Below are 16100 nucleotides of genomic sequence, written 5' to 3'. Positions count from 1 at the left end.
TTCTTGGTTCCTTTTTTGTTCTTCCAACTACACTTACATCTAGAGATATTTACATACATTTAAGAGCATCATTACAATTATTTTAAAAATACTCTCAGTGATATATGGGATCAAAACGAAAATCAAACCAAAGACAATGCACTGGCCAAAAAACTTAAAGGAACACCTTTTAATCAGAGTATAGCATCAAGTCAAGTAAACACCTGGAATATTGATGTGGTTCTAATCTTTTCTTACTGTTTTTTTCCCACTAGCTTTGCATTTACGACCACCAGGTACCGGAACAGCTTCTTCCCTACAGCTGTCAGACTCCTGGACTCTGCCTCCTGACACCTGACCCACATTAATCTCATTAACTGAACACACACACAACCATCTACACACACACATTTGACAAAAACTAACAAATGGACAACTGTACCCTCATACACACAATACTAACATGGACTGAACCATCACTCACAACCACTAGCACTTTACAGCCTCTGAAGAAATTATCCACATATTTCACTTATCTTAACTGTACAACTGTAAATGCTGTATAGACAATCATTCAGTATAATACGATAATTATAATTCTACTGTTTACAACTGTTTATAACTTGCATAGTTCATATTTCTGTATAGCTTTATAGTTCATATTTCTATATAGTTTTCATATTTATATCCTGTTCATAGCCTGTACATAGCTTGCACACCCACTACAGCCTGTACATACTTATAGTTATAGCATATTCATAACATACCTTCATATCGTTTACATTGTAACATACCCATAATAGACCCATATTTTGTACCTTCATACCTATAACAGGCCCATTTCTGTAATATATCTATATTATGGCTAAAGCACTTCTGGATGGATGCAAACTACATTTCGTTGCCTTGTACTTGTGACATGTGCAATGACAATAAAGTTGAATTCTATCCAAATTCTATTCTATTTAGCTATAGGGTCAGTGTCACTACTGGTAGGTGATAACTGGATCCTACAGAGTTTGCACAGGTAGTCCAACTAAAGGTTGGCACATTAACATGTCCCATTGCCGGAAGGTTTATTGTGTCTCCCAGTCTCAAGAGCATGGAGGACATGCAGGAGACAGGCAGTTATTTGAGGAGAGCTTGACAGGGCTGTGAAAGGTTCTAAACCTATCAGCAGGACAGGTATCTGCTTTTTTGTGTAAGGAGAAACAGGATGAGCATTGCCAGAGCCCTACCAAATAACATCCAGGAGGCCACCGGTGTGACTGTTTCTTACCAAACAGTTGGAAACAGACTTCATGGGGGTGTTTGTTTTGACCTAACATAGTCGGCCCTGTGCTCTATTATTATTGCCATGCAATATCAGAACTGGTGGGTTAAACACTGGGTCTTGTGCTTTTCACAGATGAGAGTAGATTCACTCTAAACACATTCAGCCTTGCGTTTTGCTTTATTGCTGAATTGCTTTTTTTCGTTTTATTCAGCTTCAACATAACTTGCAAAGTTGACTCGTGGACCCGGAAATGGAATACTGTAATTTCTCTGTTGAAACTATGGTATTTATTGCTGCTTTTTGACATCAACACAGCTTGATCAAACTTACATTATAATATTACTTTGTAATATATTACATTATTAGAGAAAATAAAGAAAAGAACACACAAATACAAAACAAGAGGGTCAAATCTCTCTACTGAACAAATGTACTTACACATGCAGTATCATTCAAAACCAAATGCATGATCATGAGAGTCATTTACATATTGGGATTTTTTCTGTTATTATTATTGTAGGGTCTTTACCTCACAATATAAAAAGCGTCATGTTGCCTGTTGCTGTTGTGTGCTACATAAATAAAATTGAATTGAACTGTGAAACTGATTCATTAAAATCATATAAGATTAACTCCAAAGGATGGGGTACACCCTCTACATGTTGCCAGTCAACTGAAGGGCTAATACTAATCTATCACAGGGTATACAAGAAATCTCTATATTTGGAAGGTCAAAAATTTGTGTAACAGTGTAATCTGTCTTTTGATGATTGTTATGCATCCGCGTGAGGCTGGTAAAAAGGATTTGCTTTTAAATAAAAATCTTCTCAGTATATTATTTTAAGAATACATACTTCTAGAATCCAACAGCCACAGTACATTTCATATTATTTAAGCTTCAACGGCCAGAATTTGACAAAACAGGTGGTTATATTCCATCTGTGCTCACCAGGGAACATACACCAAAACTGAAAAGGTAATGTCCCGATGGATGCTCAATCATTCAGGTAAGGAAATCCCAGAAAGTTGATTTTGTTCATCCAAGTGGCAAAACATTTCTCCCACTGAAAACTGCATCTAAATGAACAAAATCAACTTACTGGGATAGAAGCTAATGTTGGTTAGTCTAGATTGTCGCAACTACAATCTTCTTATTTACTTCTTGTTTTTGCAAAATTTTATAGTTAGTTTCCTCTTTATCAACAAATCCAAACATACAAGTGATCTGCAGAGAACGGTGGCTTGTCTGCAGGTGTAATTTGCTCCCCAAAGGCAAAGGAGCATGATTGGCTTTACAGCCATTACAATGTTAAGATATATTCATTCCAAAGTATCACGAAGCATTGCAGTACTAAACAAGGCAAAGCAGGTATTCGACAGAACATCACTTCATATTCTATACTGTTCACTGGTTTCACCATACTTAAGCTATTGTGCAGAGGTCTGGGGCAATAACTATAAAACCACATTACATTCACTTTTTACTCTTCAAAAAAAAAAGCAATTCGAATCATCCACAATGCAGGTTATAGGGAACATACAAACTCACTATTTTTGCAGTCTGAAATATTGAAAATTGACGATCTAGTGAAATTCCAAACAGCACAAATTCTATTCAAAGCAAAAACTAAAGAACTGCCAGGTAATATTCAGAGTATGTTGTTTTTGAAAGAAGGAAGTTATAATTCAAGGGGTTTTTGTAACTTCAAATCAGGGAAGGTACGTACTACAAGAAAAAGCTTTTGTGCTTCTGTTCATGGAGTGAAACTGTGGAACAGTCTGAATATGGAATAAAAGCAATGTCCAAACATAAAACAGTTCAAAAAGAGTTATAAAAATATGATCTTCTCGAACGATAAAGAAAAGGAAAATATTGAAATTAAGTGAATGTCTCTATTTAAAAAAAAATTCATGATGTGATATTATAGTATATAGTATATCAGAAATCTGTTCACTATTTTTATTACAAATTATATCAGTAAGGAAGCTGACTAAATATTAACTGGCAAAGGGTTGGGATTAAATAAGTGTTTACTTCTTCCCACTCCCTTTCAACATGTAAATGAATCAGAACGGCAGCTATATTGAAACGTATTGATTTTTTTGTATAGTATTTTTTTTCTCTCTCTCTTATTTTCTTTTATAAATGTATCTGTATATTGTTTGCATGTTTGAAATAAATTACCAATCAATCAATTGGCATAACGGTTGTTGTTTTCGCAGCTGGACGTGTTAGTCAGCTCTGTATCCCCCCCTTTTGTTACCGCTCCCTGCACTGTCTGCATCACTTGCTATTCCCCACAATAACCTACGGAGTGCCCAGTGGTATCACAATCTTGGGTAGGATACTGTCCAATCCCAAATAAAGTCCGGTTTCAGGCTGAGGTCGATGTCTATCAGTTCCTGACGACGGAAGGTTGTTGCAGGAAGTCGCAACAAAAAGGCAGAAGAAACACAGAAAGGTGCGCAGTAGTTCAGAGCACTGTGCTGCTGCATAAGTTTTAAAATAATTTTAAGACAAAATGGTAATAGATTTCTTAATCTGGTTATGTGGCACATTTAAATTTTAAATTTTTGAGTTTGTTATTCCTAAAACACTGTAAAAGTAAGCAATCAATATGATTTTGAAGTGTTATATGGTTTCCTATTCACATCAATTTGGACAAAAAGTGGAGATCAACCCTTGCCATCAAAAAACAAAGTCTGTGATCACAAATATACTGCATATCTATAAACAACAGTGACACATGACATATCACCGGCACCTAATGCTCCATAACCACAGATCTTAGAGAGTGTGTGTTCTCGTAATGAAGCAGAGCTTTAACTGAGCAACAGAAATGCACTCTCAGCAAAAAACAGTATCATCACTTTCTCACAGTTTCTTATGTACTCCTGCTGTTACTTGCTATTTCTTCTAAGTTTAAGCTGGGATACACAAACTATATCTTACATTATGCTGATAGGCGGACTTTTCATAAATTTTAACTAAGGCTTGATTTCAGGACTTATGCCTTACCAGCTGACTTAAATATGAAGAGATGAAATAAGCAGAAATGCAGCAGCCCAAATGTCAAGATGATATTCATATTTGCTTAAGAATATCTGTATTATTATTATCACAATATTTAGATTTCAAGTGTCTCTTGTTCTCTTTCAAACATAATACTTAGGAAACCTCTCAGAGCAGCACATCGGTAGATGAGAACTTATGGCCGATCAGACAGGTTCAGTTTTCTGCACCATAGAAGACTTGTGTGTCTTTTGAGAACAGGTATGCTCTTCTCAGTTCAAAAAATGACTCCCACTGTTATTTATCAGTGCTGTTGAGATTTTGGCCCAGTCACACAGGAACATGGACTGGTCACCAGCCACCAGGCTGTCTGTCAGAAAGAAAAACTTAGTATTTCTTCACAAGGAAAGATTTGGTGCAGCACCTTTTGCAACTGATCTCCCCTAGTAACACCCTGCAACTTTTGCAAACCATTCATAAACATTTTTCGTTAGCAACCAGAGGCTGTCAGAGGGTAACTGTTAGGTTTATAGGCCTTTGTGTGTCAGGCCTTTCTCTTTCCATTCTTTTTGATCTATCCAAGACACAGAAAGACTTGCATAAACTGGAGAAATGTTACTGTTACCTTTATCTTAGAGCAAAAAAAAAAAAATAGTGTAAAAGTTGCATTGTAATTAATTCAGCTGCCTTCGCTCTCTGGACTACAGACAATACTGTAATACTGTATTGAGATACTGATACTGAATACTGAGATGCCATACTTTCTGGACAGAAGTGCAAATAGAGTGAATGTGAAGCAAGGCAGTAAATATGTTTATTTAAATTTGAGTAAAACAAATAAATGTTAAAACATATATTAAATCTATTCTCAACCTTGGTTTTAAAGCAGCACAGCCAATTTTAGTTTCTGGGCCCCACAGCAACCCAAGTAGATCTCAGTGCAATTTAAACATTTCCCTTTATTCTCTCATTCACTTTATTGCCATTACAATATAGAATATTTCTTCATGATTGTAAGAACTAGTTGTGGCATAGGAATACATTAAGTCCATTTATCTCATATTTCTATCCCTGTATAATCATTCATTCATCTCCATATCAGGAAAATAAGCTTATTTTATTTAAAAAATGACTTTAAAAATTTCTCCTCCCCTATTGTCACACATTTATCATCGTTAAAAATTTACATGAAGAAATTTAAAAAAAAAGATTATCTGAAGTACCTTTAAACTTATTTCTTGTTCTCATGTTCTTTTTTTTTTCAGCAAACACCATGTTAGACTAGTGTCATTGTCAAATATGGCCTCTTTTTTCTTTCCCTCTCCTTTTATTCACACTGTTGACTGCTTACCCTTTCCATCTTCATTTGTTTCCTTCATTCCCCTCTTACTGTATTTTGCTCTTCTGTGCTTCCCTTGATTGCTTTATATGAGCAAGAAATCACGTTCATGAAAATAAAATATGTCTATATTTCAACACAAAACCCTGGCACTGAACATTGGAATAATCTAAATGGAACTACTGCAAATTATATAATGTCTCAGTTTGGATGCGGTCTTACTTATGCTGTGGATTTGTATTCATTTATTCTACTTCATATTTACCATTTACAGTCTGATGTTATTGGAAACACCAAACACAGTGTTATTGATATGGCTGTCATGTTGCTCGGTGTTATTTTGATAAGGGCTGCATTTCAAGTTAGGATACTGCACACACACACACACATGTGCTCAGCCACAAAAGCTTCCACGTCTTTTGACATGGAATATTACTTGGAATATTCTATATGTCTGTGTGAATATGACTTAAAACAACATCGATTTTCAGAAACCATAAGCTTTGTCATTCTCAACCACCCTAGGGATGTATCCCATTTTCGCCTTGGTACTTCCAGGCACAGATGTTTCTGTATACAACACCGGCCACTTGGTTGTGGCGTTCCATGTATCCCCTGCCTGCTACCATCTTGCACCCTGCTGTTATGTGCTGGATTGGCTCAGGGGCATCTTTGCACAGCCTGTACCTGGGGTCCTGCCTGGTGTGGTAGACCTCACCCTCTACTGAACTTGTCCTTAGAGCTTGTTCCTGTGCTGCCATGATTAGCGCCTCTGTGCTGTCTTTCAGTCCAGCCATTGGTAGGATTTCTTGATATCAGCCACTTGTTAAGTCTGCCAGTGCGACATGCCATGCATGGTAAGGAGCTTTCTTGTCTTGATGTCAGTGGCATCCACCTCCTCCTTTGGCCAACTGATTAGTCCAGCAGGGTATATGATGACCAGGTGCTGATTGCCCTAGGCACTGCTGAATGGGAATCAGCTGACTTCTGAGGCCTTGACTCACTCTGCAGATGTTTGGTGGTTGTGGTTTTCTTACTGGCCTTTTTATGGTTCCCATTTCCCTATAGGATTCCAAGGTACTTGTAGCTGTCCTCAATGTCTGCAAAATTCTATTCTGGTAGCACAATCTCCTCGGTTCTGCCTACAATCGTCAATTCACTCATGTGGACTTGTGCGCATACACATAATTATAAAGAGTAGAAACACAGTAAAAAAGCTTAATTATACTTCCATCAATATAGAAAGGTTACAGTGCTATCATGGCCAGAGAGTCTCTGCAATCAGTCACTAAAGCAACTGATTTCAGTGATTAACTTAACTTTAATGAAGAGATGAAGTAATCAGTGAAATGAGCTGCAGTGATGTCAAGATGGATGAGAACCTATAAATGATGGGTCACACTGCAACACAGCAGGATCGTGACTGTACACGAAACACCCATCGAAAGCATGTCTGCTACACACAAACAAGCTCATCTAAATTTTCTTATTTAGAGGCAGTTATTACAGGCAGCTGAAGATGAGGGGTTGTTTCTCTAAAGAAAGTGCAAAAATGGGCATTGGCTTTGGTAAGGGAAGTGCCTGCTCTGTGAGATTTTGGTTAAATCCTAAAAAGATTTACGGCCTCATAAGTGAAGCCGTGTCAACACTGGAAGCAATGCACAGCAATGTGGTGACCAAATGCGCATAAAAAGTTAATGACGTTTAGAGACATTCAAGTGGTTAGAGGTAAAAAAAAGAAAGAAAAAAAGCTGGTCCAATTGGCAATTACTTAGATAAACTTTTCATTACTACAAGAACAGGTAGTAGATACATTAGAGTTACAAATAGTGAGGACGTGGTCAGCTCTAAATCAGTGATAAGTATCTAGCACTGCTCACACTCCATAAAAAATAAAAGAAAATAATTTAAGAAAGCCAGAAGTCAGACGTTTTACCGAGTAATCTTATCAAGGACACCCATATTCATTTCACGTTCAGCAGCTTTCTCCATGACCAGTTCTCTGGTAGTTTAGTTTTCTTGCACAAAATCCTCTAAAACCCTTCTTTTCAATAACCAAATAGAATAAACATGTATACAGTAGCTTTAACAAGGCTATAAGGTGTGTTTAGGTTTTTGATTATTTTATTAGCACATATAATATGTGTTCTACTGCCAAAGAGCCATTCAGTCAACAAACATGGATAATTTCATTATTTTCATTATAATTTTCATTATTTTTCCAAATATGCAGAGAAAACTGGTACTGTCCACAAAGCATGTCAGATATCAAGACATTTGAACTATGCAAGTTCAAATTTCTGCATTGGTCATTAGCATCACATAAAAATGTACAACAAAAATAATTGACACACTTAGTCAAGCGATAGGCAATTTACAAAGAAACTCACACAAAATAGTAGATGGAGCTAAATAAGCTAAATAGAGACAGATTCACTGTTTTAACAGCCATCATCTGCTAGCTAGTTATCTAAAATTGCAGTTTTCCACAAAGCTTAAAAGTCCACTTTTAAGCTTTTTTTTTTTTTAATTCACTTTTGTGTTAATAGCTTGTGATGTATGTTACTGCTTGTTCTGGTGCTAGCACAGCAAGATCTGTATCATCTAGATAAGACTAAATCAGCTAGATAAAGATTTGCCATCTGATCATATCACCAAACCGGAATTTGCAGTGATTGCAGTCATAATTTACTCCTAAAATCTCTAAAAACTTAAAAACCACAGGCAGTTGTTCACATTTGAGATATGTGCAGACCTGTATGCAGAAAAGCAACAACCAAAAAAATGTACTTCCATATAGCTCAAAAATTTATTACAGGAGTATAATTAGCAGGAGAGATATAAGTATTAGACAGGCAAAGATACTAGCAGTGACAGCCCATCTTCTAAGGATTTGAACTTAATCCATTTTCTCTCAAAGTAGCTCTGCTTGCTTACACACCTCTTTGAAGTGTAAATTGAAAAAGAATTGGTTGCATAAACTTTCTACAGTGACAAGCTTGGAAAAAAAAAGTCTGTTCTCTTCTGCTGTGACACCCCCTATTTTGCTAAGAAACAAGGCCAAAGATTGGAAATATTATATAATAAACAAAAGGGGACTTAATTAGTTTGTGCAAAGACAGTCACAATTCCAAACAATATGTACACTGATTGTTATTTGTTGAATATGGGAGCTATTCATGCAAATGTAATAATCACTCAATGTGGGAGATTCCTGCAAACCAAATGGTAATTAATTCACACGAAGATATTTCCCCTGTCTAGTCAAGCAAAGCTGTTTAAATACGCTCCCCTTCCGCCATCATCTCCTTAGACTCCCCTTTTTCCTCTTACATCTTTCTCTGTCTTCAGAAGTCCTTTCATGTGTCTCTTTTGCTTTGTCTGCTCCCGTCTTAGTTTTGCTATCCCAGACTCAACATAAAGTCAGATAGCTTTTTTTCACAGTTTTCTGTGCCTTATAAAGTAAATAGTAAAAAAAGAATGATCAGACTCTAGGTTAAGCAAATATTGGAATATCCACTGAACCAAACTATAGATACCTAAAGTATCTATCTATTTGTAAAGAGTCCATAAATAACAGATTTTTATCATAACATATGATTGTGAATATAGAATCATTATCGTAATTGATGACGGAGATGACTGGAGTAACCCTAAATGCCATCAGTTTCAATGAATGGCAATATAAAACTACATACTACCCCCTTCAAAGTGTAGTAATGATCACATTTCACCTTTAACTGTGAAGCTTTTTCAATAATAGCCTTGAAGTTGTGGGTGTAAATGGGAAGGATTGTTGAAGTAAAATTATAGAGAAACAAGAGAAAATGATTAAGAATATTTGCTACAATAATTTATCATTTATTTGTGGCTAACCACATCTATTGGACTGGATCCAGGGAAAAGTCCTGATGTATTTGCAAATTTGAACCAGAGAAAGAGGGATGATGGCACAGGGGCCTGCTGTTTGTCTACACAAGTTTCTGTTGTTCTATGTTGAGGTCTGCTTTTATTCATACATATACTATTGATACAGGGGTATCTGTAAAATGGCCTGTATTTGTATAGCGCTTTACTTAGTCCCTATGGACCCCAAAGCACTTTACACTACATACAGCCATCCACCCATTCACACACACACATTCACAGTCTCAGTCTCAGTCTTGCCCAAGGACACAACGACTGAGACTGTCGGAGCCGGTGGTCGAACTGCCAGCTCTTGAGCCGCAATTGCCCCATCTGTAGCTCAGGAGGTAAAGCATAATCTAATCAGAAGGTTGGTGGTTCAATCCATGGCTGTTCCAGTCTACATGCCAAATATCCTTGGGCAAGATACTAACCTCAACTTTCTCTCTGAGAAAGCACTTAAGCTTAGGTGGGAAAAAGTGCTGGTGTGAATGGGTGAATGTTGCATAAAGCGCTCTGGAAGAGTACAAAAGCACTATAAAGGAATCAATTCATTTACCACACATGCATCACTATTTCTAAAATTGCAATCATCATCATCATCATCTTTGTTTATAAAGCACTTTAAAACAACCACAGCTGATGCAAAGTGCTGTACATTGGAACTAAATAATAAAATCTGCATGAATTGTGTTTAGCTTTGCCACCTTTACCTTACCCTTGTAATATTTCATATAGATAATTCTTTCTGCCTTCTTTCTTTAGTTTTAAACTGCATTCTGATTTTTTCCACAGCATCCCAACAAACTCTTTTTCCCATTATTAAAGAAAGCCTAAATATATCCTTAATGGAAACTGAGAGGAATTGATACGTGAGGGCTAGTTTTAGGGTTGTTTATCACAACCCCCCCCCCCCCAAAAAAAAAAAAAAAAAAAAAAACTGCCGCTAGTGCTACCTCTCATCTTTCTAGATGATCCAGTTAGGGTATGTCCTAGAAGACTTCCTTCTCTAGTGATCGGATTCCTTACCATGAGGTAATGGTACTTTTTTGACATTTTTATCAGATGCTATTACTAATATTACCAATTTGAAAATCCTGTGTGGTCCTGTTCTCGAGTTATTGTGTTCACAAAGCTGGGTGTCCATAATGTCTACAAAGACCATGACGTATGTACATTCTATTTTAGCACCATTTTTTAATGCAGACCACTCCTCTAATTTCATGCTTCACCTATCTAAAACATTAGTCATATGTGTTGATGTTCTTAGTTAAAATAAATGACAAACTCTTCCATGAAGGACTGACAGGAGCAACAAATAACCATTTAAATTCACTGATAACTGCGATGGAGAAAAACCTCATCATTCACACAGATGGTAGAGATGTAGTGTGTAAGTGTGTGTGTGGGTAGCTTTGGTGGTTATGGAAGGTTGGATGGGGGTGTTTCTGGCACCATGAAATATAAATGTGAGAAAATAAATTATAAAAAGCATGGAAAACTCAGAGAGAAACCATGGTGACATGATTGTTTCAGTTCAGTGGCAAAGCCTGTTATCTCACACAGACACATACACCCAGGCATCCTGTGATCCTTTGGCTTGGAGAAAACAACGTTCAGGTTGGAGGTTTGTATCAGTATTAGAAAAATAAATAAATTAAAAAAATAAAAAAAGATTTGTTACCTGCTACTTTTTTATCTCTCATTTTCTCCCCTTTCTCTCTTTCTGCTATCTCTGGATCTTTTCTTTCTTCTTTGGCTATAAATAGATCAGTGTCTGGCTAGAAGGTAACAAGTGAAAATAATAGTGAAGTTAGGGGCCCTCAGACGGGTAGACAGAGACTTCCTCTCTGTCCACCTGTGTTACTTCTTTTAAAAAAATCATTCGGCCCTACTCCATCATAGCCATATTGCTTTCCCTTTATGATAACACCATTGATAACGCAATTAGTCTGTACATAAACCTTACTGAGCTGAATAGTGTTTTTGAAAGAGTGGTTTCAAAGAAAAGCGTTTAATTCAAGAAGGGCAATGTAAATTTTGAAACTGGGGGCTTACTTTTGAAGGGCATCTATCTTGTCAGCGGTAATTCCTTTTAACAACTCCTCCAGCAGGTCGGAGCTGTCGGGTGGCAGAACAGGTGATTTGATAGTAGATGTGTGAGTAAACCAACCAATCAGGGCACCAAGGACAAAAAGAGCCACCCCTGCCAGGAAGTATCTACAAAGAAAAGAAGGGAGCAATCACATATTAATGTTAAAGTTATTCTATTATATAAGCAATCAAAGATGCTATTAAGATGTATTAGATATATTTGTATAATGTAATAATCAGTATCATCTGGCTTTAGCTAGGAATGTATATATCTTTTGATCTTGGCCTATCCCTGAGTCATACTGAAAAAAATCTGTTATGTTTACAAAATGTAAATACCTTAATTTCTAAAGACAACCAAAGCTTGCAGCTGCTTAAGGTGTTATCTGATGTTCACAGCCTATCTGATGCATATTTAGTTTTGGCTTTATATATTATTTATTATCCAGATAATTAGTTTACCCTTCTTAATCTATCTGAGAACTAGGTAAAGAACTGCTGTAGAATATCCATACACTAAATTGAGATCTACACCTACATACATGCCAATATAAAGTGGATTTTTTTTGTGTGATTATTTTTTTAAACACTGAGAATAACTTTTTGTTCATTAATAAACAAATTTAAAAAATCAGTGCTGACTATTTAACAACATTAAACAGCCTGTATTTTGCATATGCCGGACTCGATCAGTCCTGCAACCGAAGTCAGTCCTTTATAACGCAGACTTCTTCTTGCTTTTAATCATATTAACTATTTTGCTGAAAATCTCATTGTAGTACACTTTCAAAGACTTATTATCTTCTTGATTTAAAAAACACATTTGGATATATGTGTATGGTAATATGTGCTTCTGACATTGAAGATTAGATGAAGAAGTTGGAAACACAATTTGGAGAAAAGTGCATTGCTCACACCCCCCTGTAAGTCCCTAAATGAGTTGAAACAATGGTTTATTTGTAAATAAAATTCAGTCTTATTTGGCAGCTTGTTTATTTCAGAACCACCAAACATTTATTACGAAACATTATAACAAAAAAATGAAAGTAACAACTGATAACTCTGGTCATAAGTACTCCTCATAAACTTACTGTTGTCTTGAGGAAATACAGATCAATAGAGTCATCTAACTAAGTTGAGAGTCTTAAAAGTAAAACAATGCTTGCACATAATGTAAAGTTTAATATTCAAAAGGCATTCTAGCAGGTGCTGTCAATTATAGGACGTCTAAGAACACAGGGACCATTCCCAAACTTTCTCGTATAGTACATTAATGGCACTGAGTAGGGTAATATAGATACAGTATGTAATAATTAGACATGGAAGAAGGAGCGAGAGGAAGAAGTAAATTCAGTGAAACATTCAGATTAGATGATGTTTAGCGTCAGCAGTGAGAGGAAAAAGGACAAGGACTTTTTTAGTTCCACTTTCAATTCAATTAATATGCAGGGAACAAATATTCATTGGTATAGACACGAATGGCAAGAGTCATATAATAAAAACAGATAAATGTCATCAGTGTTGGGTGTAACGAATACCAAAGATGCAATAAGAATAATGTAATGACATTACATTTATCAGTAACGCAGTAATGTAACAGTGCATTACTCTACTAAAATCAGTAATTACATTATGGTTCCAATTGTGCTGTTATTTGCATTTTTTGCAGCTGATTTCAGTTTGTTTGAAGGGACAGGGAAACTAAGAAGTGGTTGACACTTTTTTAAGGGTTAGGGAAATGGACAGTGTTTTTTTTATGGAGTAATGCAAAGGTTGATCTCATAAGTTAGACAAGAGGAAAAAAATGTTTCCTGGACCAGTGTTTTCATTACCTTCTAGCAAATGAAGGCCCTGAATGCCTTGTCCACAGAGTTTAAACGATAAAATTTGACTGCATGGGTTAAAATTTAACTCACTCCAAAATTGCATTACTACTCTTTCCTTGCTTATTTGTGTTTTTTTTTTAATTATAATAATGCTATTGCAAAGTTTTGTCAAAGGCAGGATATAGAGCAAAAGTATGTTGTAATAACCAAGAAACGCAATGGCATCCATTCTGAAATTACACCATATTTATTTTATAGCTTCATGGTTCTATTTTCCAGTCTTATTTGTTCCCATATTTAAACTCCTATATCTTATTCATTATCATCTGCTACATCATTGTAATGCATAAACTGTCAATATGATCTAAGTTCAAAAGTGAAAGAAATTCTACAAAGGTGAGTGTGGGCAGGTACAGTGCTTCTTAAATTACTTGACTAGGAAACAGTGCAGCCGTCTTTGTCCTTTATGTCCAGGAGCCCTGGTGAAGTGGGAGATGTAGTTGGGATCTTCTTGAAGTCGTTCAAATCGTCCATGTGGTGAAACTGATACAGAGGGCTGGATGGGTTCCATCAGTTCAGGGTCAGGGTCAGGACCAGGGTCTGAACACCCTGAAATTATAGCATTGAACACAATTAAAGTCAACATTACAGCATTACTGTCACAGGAGTTCGTGTGTGGAACAATTGTAAAGATGAAGTTAAAAAAAAGTACAACGCTACATAACTTCATAAGATTAAAAACAATAAACAGCACGAATATAGAAAATGTGTCCCTCTGTGATGGAGCAGTATAATTGTATTCTAATGAAGCTTGTCTTCCCAGTAACCCAAGCTGAAAGTATTCATTAAGGTATTTGTTACACTTCATAAACGCATGGCACAACATAGAAGAGCCACCTCCACAGGACAAGACTTGGCTGTCCATCCGCATCTAAAGGATAAAGGTCACTCTTTCGAGGATGCCAATGTTGACATTTTGGACAGAGAGGACAGATGGTTTGAAAGAGGAGTGAAAGAAGCCATCTATGTCCACTGTGCATGACCATCTTTGAACAGAGGCGGGGGTTTACGACATCAAGTTTCTGCCATCTATAATCCAGTTTGGAGATCCCTTCCCAGACGCCTTAACGCCCACTCACATCCTGGGCCATCTGACCTCAGGAAATCACATGATAGGGTGGGGCTAGGTTTCACAATGAGCTCACCCGGAACTTTGGCTGATTATGACCCACACCCGTTTTAACACCTTGGCTCATGTGATTAGGTAGAGGATCACTAGGTGGTCCATTGTACCTCGTGGGGGGATACTCCCACAGGGCTTAAATCTGGGACTCTCCACCATTTGACCTTAGAACTGAAGAAGTTTCTCAGATGAGAGGGGAAACGTCTTCAAGCAACTTAAAGAAATCCAGCCGCTTTTCTTTCCAAGCTCCTTAGAGTATTCGTTACATGGATATAATTTCAAACACAACTCAGTTTAAAAAACAAATATAAAGAGATCATTTTTACAAGGCACATGTATTTAGTGGGGTCTTAATCACAGGGTTTATAGGCCAATGTAAAAATGTAGCTCGTTTTGGTTTGTAAAAGTGTTTTATGAGTGTATTGTATGTGTGTAGACTTGTATATAGTTATGAATGATCATTTTAGTTATATTTACATGTTCAAAATAAAAGTATCAATTAATCAATCAGTCATGAGATTAAAAGGGTTCAATACTTTTGTTAGTTAGTTAGTTTGTTTTCTCTGCCAAAACCATAACATTGCATCAAACTCAGTTTAGGGAGGTAAATGCTAACATGCTGAACTAATGTCAAATAAATAACCATTGTGAGCATATTAGCACATCATCATGGAATTAATCTCAGGCAATAATAAAGCCAATCATACTGAAAAGAATTTGAAACTCAGTCTTTTTAACCACAGGCAGATTGGATTGGGTTATAACTTTCTAATATGTACCTTTTACTGTAATTAGGAGAAAACAGACAAAATAATCAATATTTGGTTTTCAGTCGTTAAACTGATTAGCCTACTTGCTTCAGAAGGCATAGGATAGAGAGCTTTTGCTTATACTGAACTTCAGGCACAACTTAAACGGAGACATTCAAAGCTTAGAAACTCAAGTTTTGCTTTAGGGTACTTAAAAGGTTTTAAAACCATTAGCAGATATCTTATCAAACAGAAAGTGTTAAAGGGAATTGCAAATGAAATGAAATCAAACCTCACCTGATCTCTGGCAGTCTATATGTTGCATCTGCATGCGGTCCATGCTTGGCCCCGGTTCCTGCAGCTCTTCCTTGTCCAGATCCCAGTCAAGGTCTAGACCTCCAGAGCAGTGCAGAACCTCACCGACCAGCGGACCACCCTGGGCATCACACACCTTCCTATATGCCATTATCTTACCTGAAACACACATGCAAATAATTAAAACTGGTTTTATTTTATATAATAACAAGTTTCAAATGAATAAGAAATGTTTATGATGCTATAAAAAAAATAAAATTGTTTCATGAAGGAAACATTAAAATCCTCGTACAACCCTGGGTGCAAATGTTTCCATGTTATTTGTTATTGAGATCACAGGACTTTCATTCTTTTGCCTTTTCTTATATTTAATACCACTATGAATGTGAGCTATAAATCACTTGCTTCAGCTGAAACAGA

The 16100-nt window shown here is 36.5% G+C and overlaps 1 protein-coding gene across 1 annotated transcript in view; it reads right to left on the bottom strand.

Annotated features, from left to right (window-relative positions):
* Positions 1-15834, bottom strand: part of naaladl2 (N-acetylated alpha-linked acidic dipeptidase like 2) — a gene marked incomplete at its 3' end in the record, with an annotated part of 348164 nt that extends 332330 nt beyond the window's left edge. Inside the window, exons 1-3 of the mRNA XM_080877950.1 lie at positions 15663-15834; positions 13865-14042; positions 11572-11733 (exon numbers count right to left, since the gene is read on the bottom strand). Of these exons, the coding sequence (XP_080734076.1) occupies positions 11572-11733; positions 13865-14042; positions 15663-15831 (509 nt within the window). The 5' untranslated portion in view covers positions 15832-15834. The remainder of the gene's footprint in view (positions 1-11571; positions 11734-13864; positions 14043-15662) is intronic.
* Positions 15835-16100: the final 266 nt, after the last annotated feature.

This window comes from Rhamphochromis sp. 'chilingali' (genome assembly GCF_963969265.1).
Source record: "Rhamphochromis sp. 'chilingali' genome assembly, chromosome: 3".
NCBI lineage: Eukaryota > Metazoa > Chordata > Actinopteri > Cichliformes > Cichlidae > Rhamphochromis > Rhamphochromis sp. 'chilingali'.
The sequence above is the reverse complement of the archived record's forward strand: the minus strand, read 5'-3'. Positions and strand labels throughout refer to the sequence as shown.